Source organism: Colobus angolensis, unplaced genomic scaffold (genome assembly GCF_000951035.1).
Source record: "Colobus angolensis palliatus isolate OR3802 unplaced genomic scaffold, Cang.pa_1.0 Scaffold569, whole genome shotgun sequence".
NCBI classification, from domain to species: Eukaryota; Metazoa; Chordata; class Mammalia; order Primates; family Cercopithecidae; genus Colobus; species Colobus angolensis.
Window position 1 is genome coordinate 1209823 of NW_012119254.1, and position 12002 is coordinate 1221824.

The window sequence follows — 12002 nt, forward strand, 5'->3', positions numbered from 1 at the left end:
TCATGTCCATTGCAGGGATATGGATATAGCTGGAAACCATCATTCTCAGCAAACTAACACAAGAACAGAAAACAAAACACCACATATTCTCACTCATAGTTGGGAGTTGCACATGAGAACACATAGACATGGGAAGGGGACCATCACACACCGGGGCCTGTCAGGGGGTGGGGGGCTAGGGGAGGGATAGCATTAGGAGAAATGCCTAATATAGATGGCGGTTTGATGGGTGCGGCAAACTACCATGTTGCGTGTATACCTATGTAACAAACCTTCACGTTCTGCACATGTGTGCCAGAACTTAAAGTATAATAAATTTTAAAAATCTGTCAGACATTACTATTGTAAAGAATATCTTTCAACACACTTAAGAATACAGCATATATTCATAAAAGTGGCTTAATTAGTGTCAGTGATTAAAAATGAAGGGGAATTTGACAAATTCTTAGGGCAGACAATTTCAAAAAACCCAAAGAGACTCTGAAATGTTCCCTAAAGGAAGTGCGGCACCACAGAGGGGAAAATCATTTCATCAGTAATAAAATTTCAGACATTCTTTCACTAAGACTATTTGAAAACTTTGAAAACCCATTGCTTTGTATTGAGCATTATTTTTGTTTAGCCAAATTATAACTTGTGTTGTGGCCAAGTCAGTTAATCAAAATACAACTTATTGGGAAGAAAGGACAAAAGGGTGAGGAGATGAGTTGGAAATAAAAATCTATGTTTATTTTCAAAACAAAATGAAAATTATGGAAATAGCCATGTTTCGGAGCCTATAAATGTCTTCCGAAATTTTTATTTTGTAGAGAACAAAATTGAATTTAACCAGTAGAAGTAACTTTTTTGTATGAAGATGTGGGCTTCAAATCAATATGGTTTACTTCAGTGTATTTTTATTTGAATGAGTGGCAGAAAGAAAAGTAAAAATGAATAAATTGCAAACTACAAATATCACAGAATATTTGATATTCTGAATATGAGAACATGACTAAGCATATCACAGATTCACTGTTTGGCATTGGCCTAGGAAAATAATGCAATCTAATATTTTAATGACATACCAATACCATGTAGAAATAACATATTGTTTTGAAGGTGGACTGGGAGAGGGTGGAGTGGAGGAATTAAGAATTTTTTTTTCTAGGGTACATGTGCATAACGTGCACATGTACCCTAGAACTTAAAGTATAATAAAAAAAAAAAAAAAAAAAACAGATAAATCTCTGGCAATACTGGTTAAGAAAAAAAGAAAAAAGAACTAATGATCATAAAATAAAGAATTAAAAAAGTTTTAGACTTTACATCCCTTTAGAGAGCTTTAATTTTTAAAAACCATTCTGCTGAATTCATCTATTTTAAGTGTCACATTAAAGGAAATATTATAACTAGCTAGAGATTTAAAAATTGAGAGTATACGGGATAGAAGACATTGACAACTTTAAGGAGAATACAAAATAGAATAACATCAAAGAAATCAACAACCTGAATAGACCTGAAAGCATAAAGTGAATTAGTAGTTGAAGTGCACGTACACACACACATACACTCACTCACACTCACCATTTGACCCAGAGTTTTTACTGGTAACTTCTACCTAATAGATGATTATTCGAGACTTATGCAAAATTCTCCCAAAGAATGAAAAAAAAGACAAAACACCTGCAATGCATTTTTTGGGGCTAGAATAACCTTGACAAGAAAACCCAAACAAGCACAAAACAGACTAATTTTACTCATAAACACAGAACCCAAACTTCTAAAATGTTATCAAACCTAAATCCTAAAACTTGCAAAGTAGATTAAAACAATATATGAGGCTCAAGTTGGATTTATCCCAAGAATATTTAGGTGATTTAACACTAGAAAAATAATTGATGTAATTCTTCACATTAAAAAATAAAGGCAACTTCTGGGATAGAACAAAATTAAGTAGATGTATTTTCCTCTTGCTAAATACAACCAAAAACTCTGGCTATTTTATAAAAACAAACATTAAAAGATTCTGAAAGTGGAAATGAAAAGGAAGACTGGCTAGAAACCTCAGAACCCAGAGAATGACACAGCAGTAAGCTCCCTGAGTTTCTTTTTACCTCTTATACCCCAGACTGTGTGCTAGACAAATTAGCAAACTGTATCTACACTATAAATACAGGAACAACAAACTTGTTTTATCCTTCTCCTCTTGAGTATTCTAAATTATTTTTGGTGGTGGAGAAAAAAAAATGTAACACTGCCTAATGTGGTCCTATATGTATGTAGAGGAAATATGTAAAACAACTATGCTATACACATAGGGTAGAGTAAAGGGACATAAAGAAAGGTAAGATTTTTAAACTTCACACTGGAAAATGATACCAGTAGACTGTGATGTTACATATCTGTAACATAATACTGCAACCACTGAAAAATCTATACAAAGAGATACACTAAAAAACAATGTAAATAAAAATGGAATTCTAAAAAGTGTTCAAACAGCCCCCTAGAAGACAGAAAAAAGAAAACAGAGAAACCAAGAATAGGGGGAACAAACAGAAAACTAAAAGTAAAATGGAAAACCTAATGTATTTACCCATATTCTTGTTTACTGTATCCTTTCTTCCTTCCTGTTATTCCAAAGTTTTGTTGTTGTTGTTGCTTGTTTGCTTTGAGACAGAGTCTCATTCTATTGCCCAGGCTGGATTGCAATGGCATGATGGCATGATCACAGCTCACTGCAGCCTCAACCTCCTGGGCTTAAGTGATCCTCCCACCTCAGCTGCCCAAATAGCTGGGACTCACTCACACATACCACCATGTCTGGCTAATTTTTTGTATTTTTTTGTAAAGACAGGGTTTTGCCATGTTGCCCAGGCTGGTCTTGAACTACTGAGCTCAAGTGATCCGCTTGCCTTAGCCTCCCAATCTAAAGTTCTTTCTTTTATCATTTCCTTTCTGCTTAACGAATGTTCTTTGATCATTAATTGAGGGTAAGTCTGCTGGCAACAAATTTCCTTAGTTGTCTTTCCTGTGAGAAGGTCTTAATGTTTCCTTCATCGCTGAAGAAGAATTCTGCTGTGTTGACAGTTATCTTTCAGCACTTGAAATATGTTGTACCACTTCCTCCTGGCCTCCATGGTTTCTGATCAGAAATCTACTGTCATTCAAATTGTTGTAGGCAAGTAGTCATTTTTCCCTATTTGCAACATTTTTTCTTTGTCTTTATTTATTGGTTTAATTATCATGCCTTTGGCATGAATTTCTTTGAATTTTTCCTATTTGTGGTTTGCTCTGTTTCTTGAATCTATATGCTTATGTCTCTTGCTAACTCTGGGTAATTTTCAGCTGTTATTTGAGTACTTTTTCAGTCACACCTTCTTTCTTCTCTCCTTCAAGAATTCTGACAGGTGTCACCTTTTGTTATTGTCCCACAGGTCCTTGAGGCTCTGTTCATTTTTTAACAAGTCTAATTTCTCTCTGTTGTTCAGATTAGGAAATTTCTATTGTTCTGTCTTTCAGTTCACTGGTTCTTTCCTCTGTAATTCCCATTTTCCTGTTGGGTCCATCCACTGAACTTTTTCAGTTTCATATTTTTTCAGCACCAAATTTCCGTTTTGGTCTTCTTTATATCTGCCATTTCTTTGCTGTGGATTTCTACTTTTTCATTTGTTTCTCACATGTATTACTCAAAGCATTTTAATCATGGATATTTTAAAATCTTTGTCAGCGATTCTAACACCTCTGTCATCTCAGTGTTGACATCTATTGACTATCTTTTATTATGCAATCTGAGATCTTCCTGGTTCTTGGTATGACAAGTGAGTTTCAATGGAAAGCTGGACATGTTCATATTATGTTATGAGACTCTGGATCTTACTTAAACCTTCTGTTTTAACTAGCTTTTTGTGACACTGTTCCCACAAAGGAAGGTGGGAGGGGAGCACTGCTTCATTACTGCCAAGTGGAGGATGAAGTTCAAGTTTCCCAATGGGCTTCCACTGATACCAATAAGGGCATCCTCATTACTACTGTGTGGGAGTTGGAGTCCAGGCTTCCCACATGGTTTCCACTGGCATAGTACTTGGGGTGGTCCCCTTAGCACTGGGTGACAGTGAAAGACATAACTCTCTAACAGGCCTCTTCTGACCCTACCCCAGTATGGCCAGAAACTGGCACATTACTTTTGGATGATGATGGCAGTCTAGGCTCCCCATTGTGGTGTTCCATCAACATGGTGGGAAGGGGGGTGTTGGGGAAGAGAGAGAGAGTTTTTGACCAGCCAAGAGGGAATAAATCTTATCTCTCTGGCCTTCTCTGGTATCACCCTAATGGTGGTACTGGGACACTTTGTTATCGCCTCAGGAGGGTATAATTCTAAGCTTCCCATTCGGCCTTTTTTAAGAGTATAGGTGGCACTATAGTTTTTTTGTGATGTATAAAGTAGAGCAGATACTGCTGGAAAGTTTTCTGTCTTGCTAGGCTGTTCTTTCTCTGGTCCTTTGGCTAGAGAGAATAGTATCTTGCTGAGAGGTTTTCATTGTTGTTGTTTCTTTCCCTTTGCCTGTTGCAATTTGCAGGTTCCTGGCTTATCCAACACCTAGTCTGGGACATATGAGGCAAAAAGTAAATCCAGGCAACCCACTACTGTGTCATTCCTAAGGTCCTAGTTCCAAAGGTCCTTCTTCTACTCTCTACCTTTCAGAGTTTTCTTATGTTTGTTTTATGCATAATAGCCAGGATTTATTATTGTACTTTGTGAGAGAAACAGGGGAAAGTATGTCATGTTCATCTTCCCAGAGGTAGAAGTCTTTCTAAATTGCATTTCTCCCCACGCCCCCACCCATTTGATATGATAGAAGCTATGAATGAGAACAAGGATTTTTGTTTAATTCCCTATTGCATGCCTAGCACTTACAACAGTGGTAGGCATATAGTAGATACTTAATAAATAAAGTTGAATAAATAAATGAAAAAATTCATTTATAGTTGACCCATTACATTATATTTTTGAATGAGTAACTTGAAATTTAAGTAGCTTAGGGATGGATAAATAAGTTTAGAAGAAAAATAGTGGTGAAGTATAATACAACTGACAAGTTAAAAAATAAATCAATTGATTTTCTTCTATAAATGAAATTAAATAATTAGGTTTTTTAAAAAATTATCAATTAAATCTATCAACTTACACTAAATCTAACTTTGTTTTGGAAAATGAGTATCCTCTAACTTCTTTCTCTTCTTTATTCTAATTTTCCTCATCCTCTTTTCTCTTCCATTGCTTTCTCTTTCTTCTCCTACTATCATTTTTTCTCAAGTGTCCACAATAAACCTTGATATTTTCTCTTTTCCTAAATATGTTCCCCTTTTTCAGTCACCCTGGGTAATGACCACATCCAGACTGGAATCTCTGCATCGTTCTAGTGCTCAGCTTTCTCCTACCCACAACCAACCAATCCCTGAGATTTATTAATACTACTAATGCATCCTGTATTTCTAGCTTCACTGGTTAGTCTCTTCTTTCTTCTTTTTTCTTTGAATAAGATTATAACTGTATTAATTTTTTTAAAAAATTATTTTAAAATTTTAAAATTGACAAATATAAATTGTATATATGATGTACATGTTTTGAAATTTGTATACATTGTGGAATGGCTAAATTGTACTAATTAACAAATTAACATATGTATTACCTCACTTTCTTGGTCCATTTTTGTATTGCTATAACAATACCTGAAACTGGGTCATTTATAGCGAACTGAAATTTATTTCTCATAGTTCTAGAGGCTGGGAAGTCCAAGATCAAAGCATCAGCAGATTTGGGGTCTAGTGAGGGTCCTGTCTCTGCTTCCAAGGTGGTACCTTGAACACTGCATCCTCTAGAGTGAAGGAATGTTGTGTCTCCAAATGGCAGAAAGCAAAATGGCAAAAAAGGACAAACTCCTTCTGTCAAGTTCTTTTATAAAGGTATTAATCCATTCATGAGGGCTCTGCCCTTATGAGCTAAGAACACCTCCCAAAAAGCCCCACTTCCCAACACTGTTGGACAGGGTGTTAAGTTTCCAGCACATGAATTTGAGGGGACACATTTAAACCATAGCCCTCATGTACTTATCATTTTTTGGTGAGAACACTGAAAATATACTCTTTTAGGAATTTTCAAATATCCAATACACTTTAACTATAGTCACCATTTTGTACAATAGATCTCTTGAACTTACTCCTATTTCACTGAATTTTTATATCCTTTAACCAACATCTCTCTGATCCGTCTCCTTCCAACACATGGTAACCACCATTCTACTCTCTACTTTTATGAGTTCAACTTTTTTAGATGCCATATATAAGGAAGTCATGCAGTATTTGTCTTTATGTATCTGGTTTATTTCACTCAACATAATGTCTTCTGGGTCATCCATGTTGTCACAAATGGCAGGATTTTCTTCCTCTTAAAAGCTGAAGAGTATTCCATTATTTATATATGCAACCTTTCTTTTTTTTTTTTTTAAATCAACTCATCAGTAGACAGACAATTAGGTTGAGTCCTTATTTTGGCTAGTGTGAATAATTCTTCAATGAACATGGAAGTAGAGATAACTCTTCGAGACAACGATTTCACTTCCCTGGCTATGTACCTAGAAGTGGGATTGCTGGTTTACATGGTGGTTCTATTTTTATTTTTATTTACTCTAATCACCTAGAAGACTAATGGCAGTTCTATTTTTAATTTTTTGAGGAATCTCCAGAATGTTTTCTGTAATGGCTGTTCTAAATTTACATTCCTACTGCAAGGGTTCCCTTTTCTCCGCAACTTCTCCAGCACTTGTTATCCTTCGGCTGTTTGATAATATGCATTCTAATGGGTATGAGGGGATATCTCACTATGGTTTTAATTTTAATTTATTTGCTGTATAGTGATTTTGAGCACCTTTTCATAAACCTGTTGGCCATTTGCATGTCTTATTGTGGGAATGCCTATTCAGGTTCTTTGCCTAAATCAGGCTATTTATTTTCTTACTATTGATTTGTTTGAGTTCCTCATATATTTTGGATATTAGCCCCTTATCTGGTATGTGGTTTTTAAATATTTCTTCCCTTTTTGTAAACTGTCTCTTTACTCTGATGATGTAATTTAGTTTTATGTAATTCCACTTGTTTATTTTCCTTTAGTTGCCTGTGCTTGTGGTGTCAAATCCAAAAATGTCATCCAAGACCAATGTCATGGAGTTTTTTCCCTATGTTTTCTTCTAGTAACTTTACAGTTGTAGTAGGTAGATCTTACATTTAAGTCTTTAATGCATTTTGAATTGATTTTCTTCTATGGTGTGAAGGGTCTAATTTCATTCTTCTACATGTGGCTAACCAGTTGTCTCAACACCATTTATTAAAGAGACTGTCCTTTCCCTAGTGTGTGTTTTGGCACTTTTGTTGAAAATTAATAGACCATAAATGCATGGATTTATTTGTAGGTTCTCTATTCTAGTCTATTAGTTTATTTGTCTGTTTTTATGCTAGCAACATCCTGTTTTAACTAATACAGCTTTGCAGTATATTTTGAAGTCAAGTATTTTGATGCCTCCAGTTTTGTTCTTTTTGCTCAAGATTGCTTTGGTTATTCAGGGTCTTTTGTGGTTCCATATGAATTTTCAGGACTGTCTCTTTTTTTCTGTGAAAAACGACCCTGAAATTTTGATAGAGATTTCAGTGAACATGTAGATTATTTTGGGTAGATTGTTAATACAAGCATTTTAACAATATTAATTTTTTAATCTATGAACATCTATATCTTTCCACTTATTTGTATTTTTATCTCTGAAGGGGATAAAGAAGGACTGCATTTATCCCTATCAAACTTCAGCTCAGGCAAACTAATTTAGAGAAATAAAATATAAGCTATAGTTCAATTTTTTAAAAGCCTCGGGATTTTACTCAGCCTCAATTTCAATGTGAACCAGAAGTCTATGTAAACTTAAATTCTGACTAATACAGAGTTTAGCCTATCTGAAGCACTTTACTCAGCTCTGAGAACCAGATTTTTAAGAGCAATATTAACAAATCAGTGGTAAGCCAGAAAACTAAGACTCTGGTGGTTCCAGAAGATTAAAGAAACTAGGGATACCTTACCTGGGAGAAAGAAAAGAGGTAACTTGGGAAAAGATTATAAAATAGCTATATTTTAATACTTATTAGTAGTAGGCTCACATTTGAAAAAAAGTAGCAGAAAAAAGATCAAAGCACAATATGATAGGTTGGTTTCATATACATAAGAATTTTCAAATAATCTAACCTGTCCAATAATGTGATGGACTGCCTTACTTAGTTCTCAGAGATCAGAAGTGTTAAGGCAAAGACTATATGTACCCCTGTTAGAAATACTGTTGAGCAGATTGCTTCAGCAGGAAAGAGGCTAGAATACAGTAGTGCTTCTCAGTCTGTGATCCTCTGAGCTACCTCAAGTGGTACTATGGAGTTTTGAATACGTTGCAATTGTTGCTGAGCAGGCAAAACGCCTAACTTCTCCATCCTGGCTTCAACAAAATGTTCTACATATATATCTAGCTTTTGCAGTGGCTTTTATTAGGAGTGGTAGGTTAGGGTGGAAGGAAGTATTATGCTTTAAATAAATCAATAAAAGTTCAAAAATTACTGAAGGACCTGAACGAAGATCTCTTTCAATTCTAATATTGCCATTAATTCCTATTTCTCAGCTATATCCTAGGAAAGTAAGATCAACATCTCATTGACAGATTACTGCAAATAAGATTAATGTATATGATTTTAAAAGCCTCCTTTTCTTCAGTAATGGGGCTTTTAGAGTGAAGCAACTGTCTCAGCTCTTCACTTTGCCTGTAATATCACAGCCTATACTGTGTCTGGGGAAGATTTTATCTTTCTCTGGAAAAGTTTAATGTTGAAAACAAATGTCCTTTTACTCCAAAAATAAGCAGTAGATGTAGAAAAGTAGATCTTAGAAACACACACAGTTATAAAATTTTAATTTGTACTTCTATAAAGGAAAACACTGGAAAAATTAGTTGCTATATAATTAAATCTTAAGTGGAGAGTATACTATCAAAATAATCATATGACTTCTCCAAAAGTAAAAGCAATTTGTTATATATTAAAATACCAAAAATAGGAAATAATATATGAAAGTCCCAGATGCTTGCATCTTTAAAATATCTCATCTCAAAAGTTACACATTATTTCGTAATTCCTAATACATACATATATATATATACATACACACATATATAAATCAGTGACCATAAGAGTCGATTTACAGAAATTTTTAAATTACCTAGCTTAAAAAATTAACACAAATCTTACTGTATCAGATTTCTTACTATATCTTAGTCACACAAGTAGAATTCTTATCCACAATTCAACTGGGGATTCTATTTTCATTATAGTATTATTCAGAAATAACATTAATGGATTTAATTGTTCAGAAATAATTCTGAAGGTGTGTGATCTATATTTTGCTGATACACAACTCAGAAGATGGCAGACTGGTGTGCAGGAGGCATCCACTTACACAGTAGTGACTCTGCCCAACCACTTGGCATGGGAGTCTCAACATAGCCTTATTGTTCATTTGCTATTGATAGTTTTCTATTGATAGTTTTTGTGAGAGAATCATATGCTAAATGGTATACCAGATCAAAGGCATTAGGTTTTAAGGTAAAATTCTCACGAACATCAAGGTACATCAGAGTCTGTTCTATTCCATATACTTTTAAGTCAGGTATTATTTATAAATTTATGCATAAAATTTAAAAATACGATCATCACACAATATAGTATCTAATAATATCTCAAAATACTTCCATATCCTTTGCTTTTATAAAAATTTTATTTTCTTATAAAAGGTAACATTAATGACAGAAAATTTAGGAAACATGGAACAGCAAAAATGAGAAAAAAATAACCCTTTTAAAATGCAAAACCACCAAATTTAACAGAAAAAACTGTTAGTAATTTTAGGAACCCCATTTTAAATTGCAGAGGGATAAATGAATTCATATTTTTCCTCCAATATTGTTTAAATTCAATCCTTTGCTCTGGGCCCACAGTACTGCTCAACTCATTTAAACACATACTAAAACCTGGATGCTTTCAGCATCAAAAAGTACAGAATAGAATTAATCTTCATATTACACCTGAAATTCTCGTAAGTTATGCTACCAAAGCAAGTTACTACGACTGATGTGAACCTATATCATTAAGATTGTAAAGATAATAAAAAACTTAAGTGAAAATATATGATGATCAAGTTTGCTTTAGGAAGACCAGATAATAGGACTAATGTGATAAAGTTAGTACTTATTGTTACTAAGATTTATACTACACAATACTTCTTGATTTTTAGCAACTATATTTTATAGATCTTTTTAATTAAAAAAATCTAAAATTCAGAGAGAATATAGCTCCCATGTTCCCCTTTAAATTGTTAAGAGAATTATAAGTATACTTTTTGATTTAAGAAAACCAAAGCCAAGCATGTCTCTTACATACCTCTTTTTTAACCTACTACCTGCTAAAATATTTACAAAGATACTTGTTTAAGAAAGTAGATGCTAAACAAATAAACACAATGCCTGGAATGCTTCTTTGTAAATTGATTAAAACACCATCAAGTAACCTTTGGGATGGGCTTCCTTTCAATTTAAGCTTTTATTTTAATTACTTATGGAAAGCCACTTTTCTCCTTGTATGTGGCAATTAATACAACATTTTCAATGCATCCCACAAATAGGTGTAAATCTGAGAACAGAGGCTCTTTTGTAGTCACACAGGCCAACAGATTTGACATTCTGATATCAGGTTTATGTTTCTCACATTGTAGAGTGTTGGCTATCTAAGTCACACAGACTGCATGATTTCTAAAATTTCAAGCTTATCATAAAGACAGCTGGTGGGAGAATAAATAGTACATTAGTGCTTTTACCTTTTAGCCGGTGGCTTAAAATCTGTTCCAAAATAGCTGCAAAATTGTTAAATTCAGGAGAAGAATCATCAATTGTCTCAAAGCAAGACCGATCAATCAGGGTCTTCACAGAAAACCTATGAAAAAAAGATTATTGTTGCTTTTAGGTAGAGTTGATTAATTCCCTAAGTATGAAAAAAATGGGAGGAAGGCAATTTGGGGAAAACTTGTAAAAATATTTTATATTTTATAAGAATATAACTTATAAAACAACTCCCTCATGCTCTTTACAGTCATATCCTATAAAGGATGGTATATGAGCGCCTAAGACAGTGGGGAATCAAGATGATAAGGGGAGCTGTTAAATGATTAGAAATAAAAACTATAAAGAAGATAAAAGAGTACAAGCTTTTTTTCAGGTTTTACTCTTGATAGTTATGCTATTCAATCAGGACAGAAAATACAGGAGACAGGCATAAAGGGAAATATAGAAAGATTTGGGTTATATCTAGTATTTACCATACTAGAAATTGAACTAAAAGATTTTAAATACAGGCAGTCCTCACTTAGCACAGCAGTAGAGGACCATAACAATAACTCTGCAAGTTGAAACCATGCAAAATCATCTTTATAATTAAAAATTATAATTTTCCTGTGGCCTTTATAAATTTTTGTCAAAACATTAAAAACTTTCTTAACAACTGGTTATATAGGGAAATGAAAAATAGTAAAACAGATTTATTTAGTACACTGTACTTTAAAACATTAGAAACATTGAGAATTCAAGTGTTTTACTTCTTTGTAACAAACGTATGAAGAGTAGTCTGAACAGTGCTTGCCTCATTCTTCTCATTTAGTGTAACTTAAGATACAGCGTAAGCCTCTTTTTCTGTCTTTTTGCAAACGGCCATATTTCTCAAACTAGCTTCCAATATGTTTTCCTTTACACTTTCAATGCTGTGAAATACCTCTGAGAAGCCCTTTAATGTGAAGTGTTCTGTCGGTGTCACTTCCTCTGGGACATTTTCATCCTTTCTGTTGCAACCACTTTCTTCATTTTTTTTTTTTAATTATATTTTATGTCCTAGGGTACATG

At 33.9% G+C, this 12002-nt stretch overlaps 2 protein-coding genes across 4 annotated transcripts in view; one reads left to right on the plus strand and one right to left on the minus strand.

Moving 5' to 3' along the window:
- RUNDC3B (RUN domain containing 3B) overlaps positions 1-12002 on the minus strand; it is a 179937-nt gene that overhangs the window by 148638 nt on the left and 19297 nt on the right. For all 3 annotated transcript variants that reach the window (XM_011961769.1, XM_011961767.1, XM_011961766.1), the window contains exon 2: positions 10928-11043. In XM_011961769.1, coding sequence (XP_011817159.1) covers positions 10928-11043 — 116 coding nt within the window. The remainder of the gene's footprint in view (positions 1-10927; positions 11044-12002) is intronic.
- Positions 1-12002, plus strand: part of ABCB1 (ATP-binding cassette, sub-family B (MDR/TAP), member 1) — a 225668-nt gene that overhangs the window by 61402 nt on the left and 152264 nt on the right. The gene's annotated exons all lie outside the window — the stretch shown is intronic.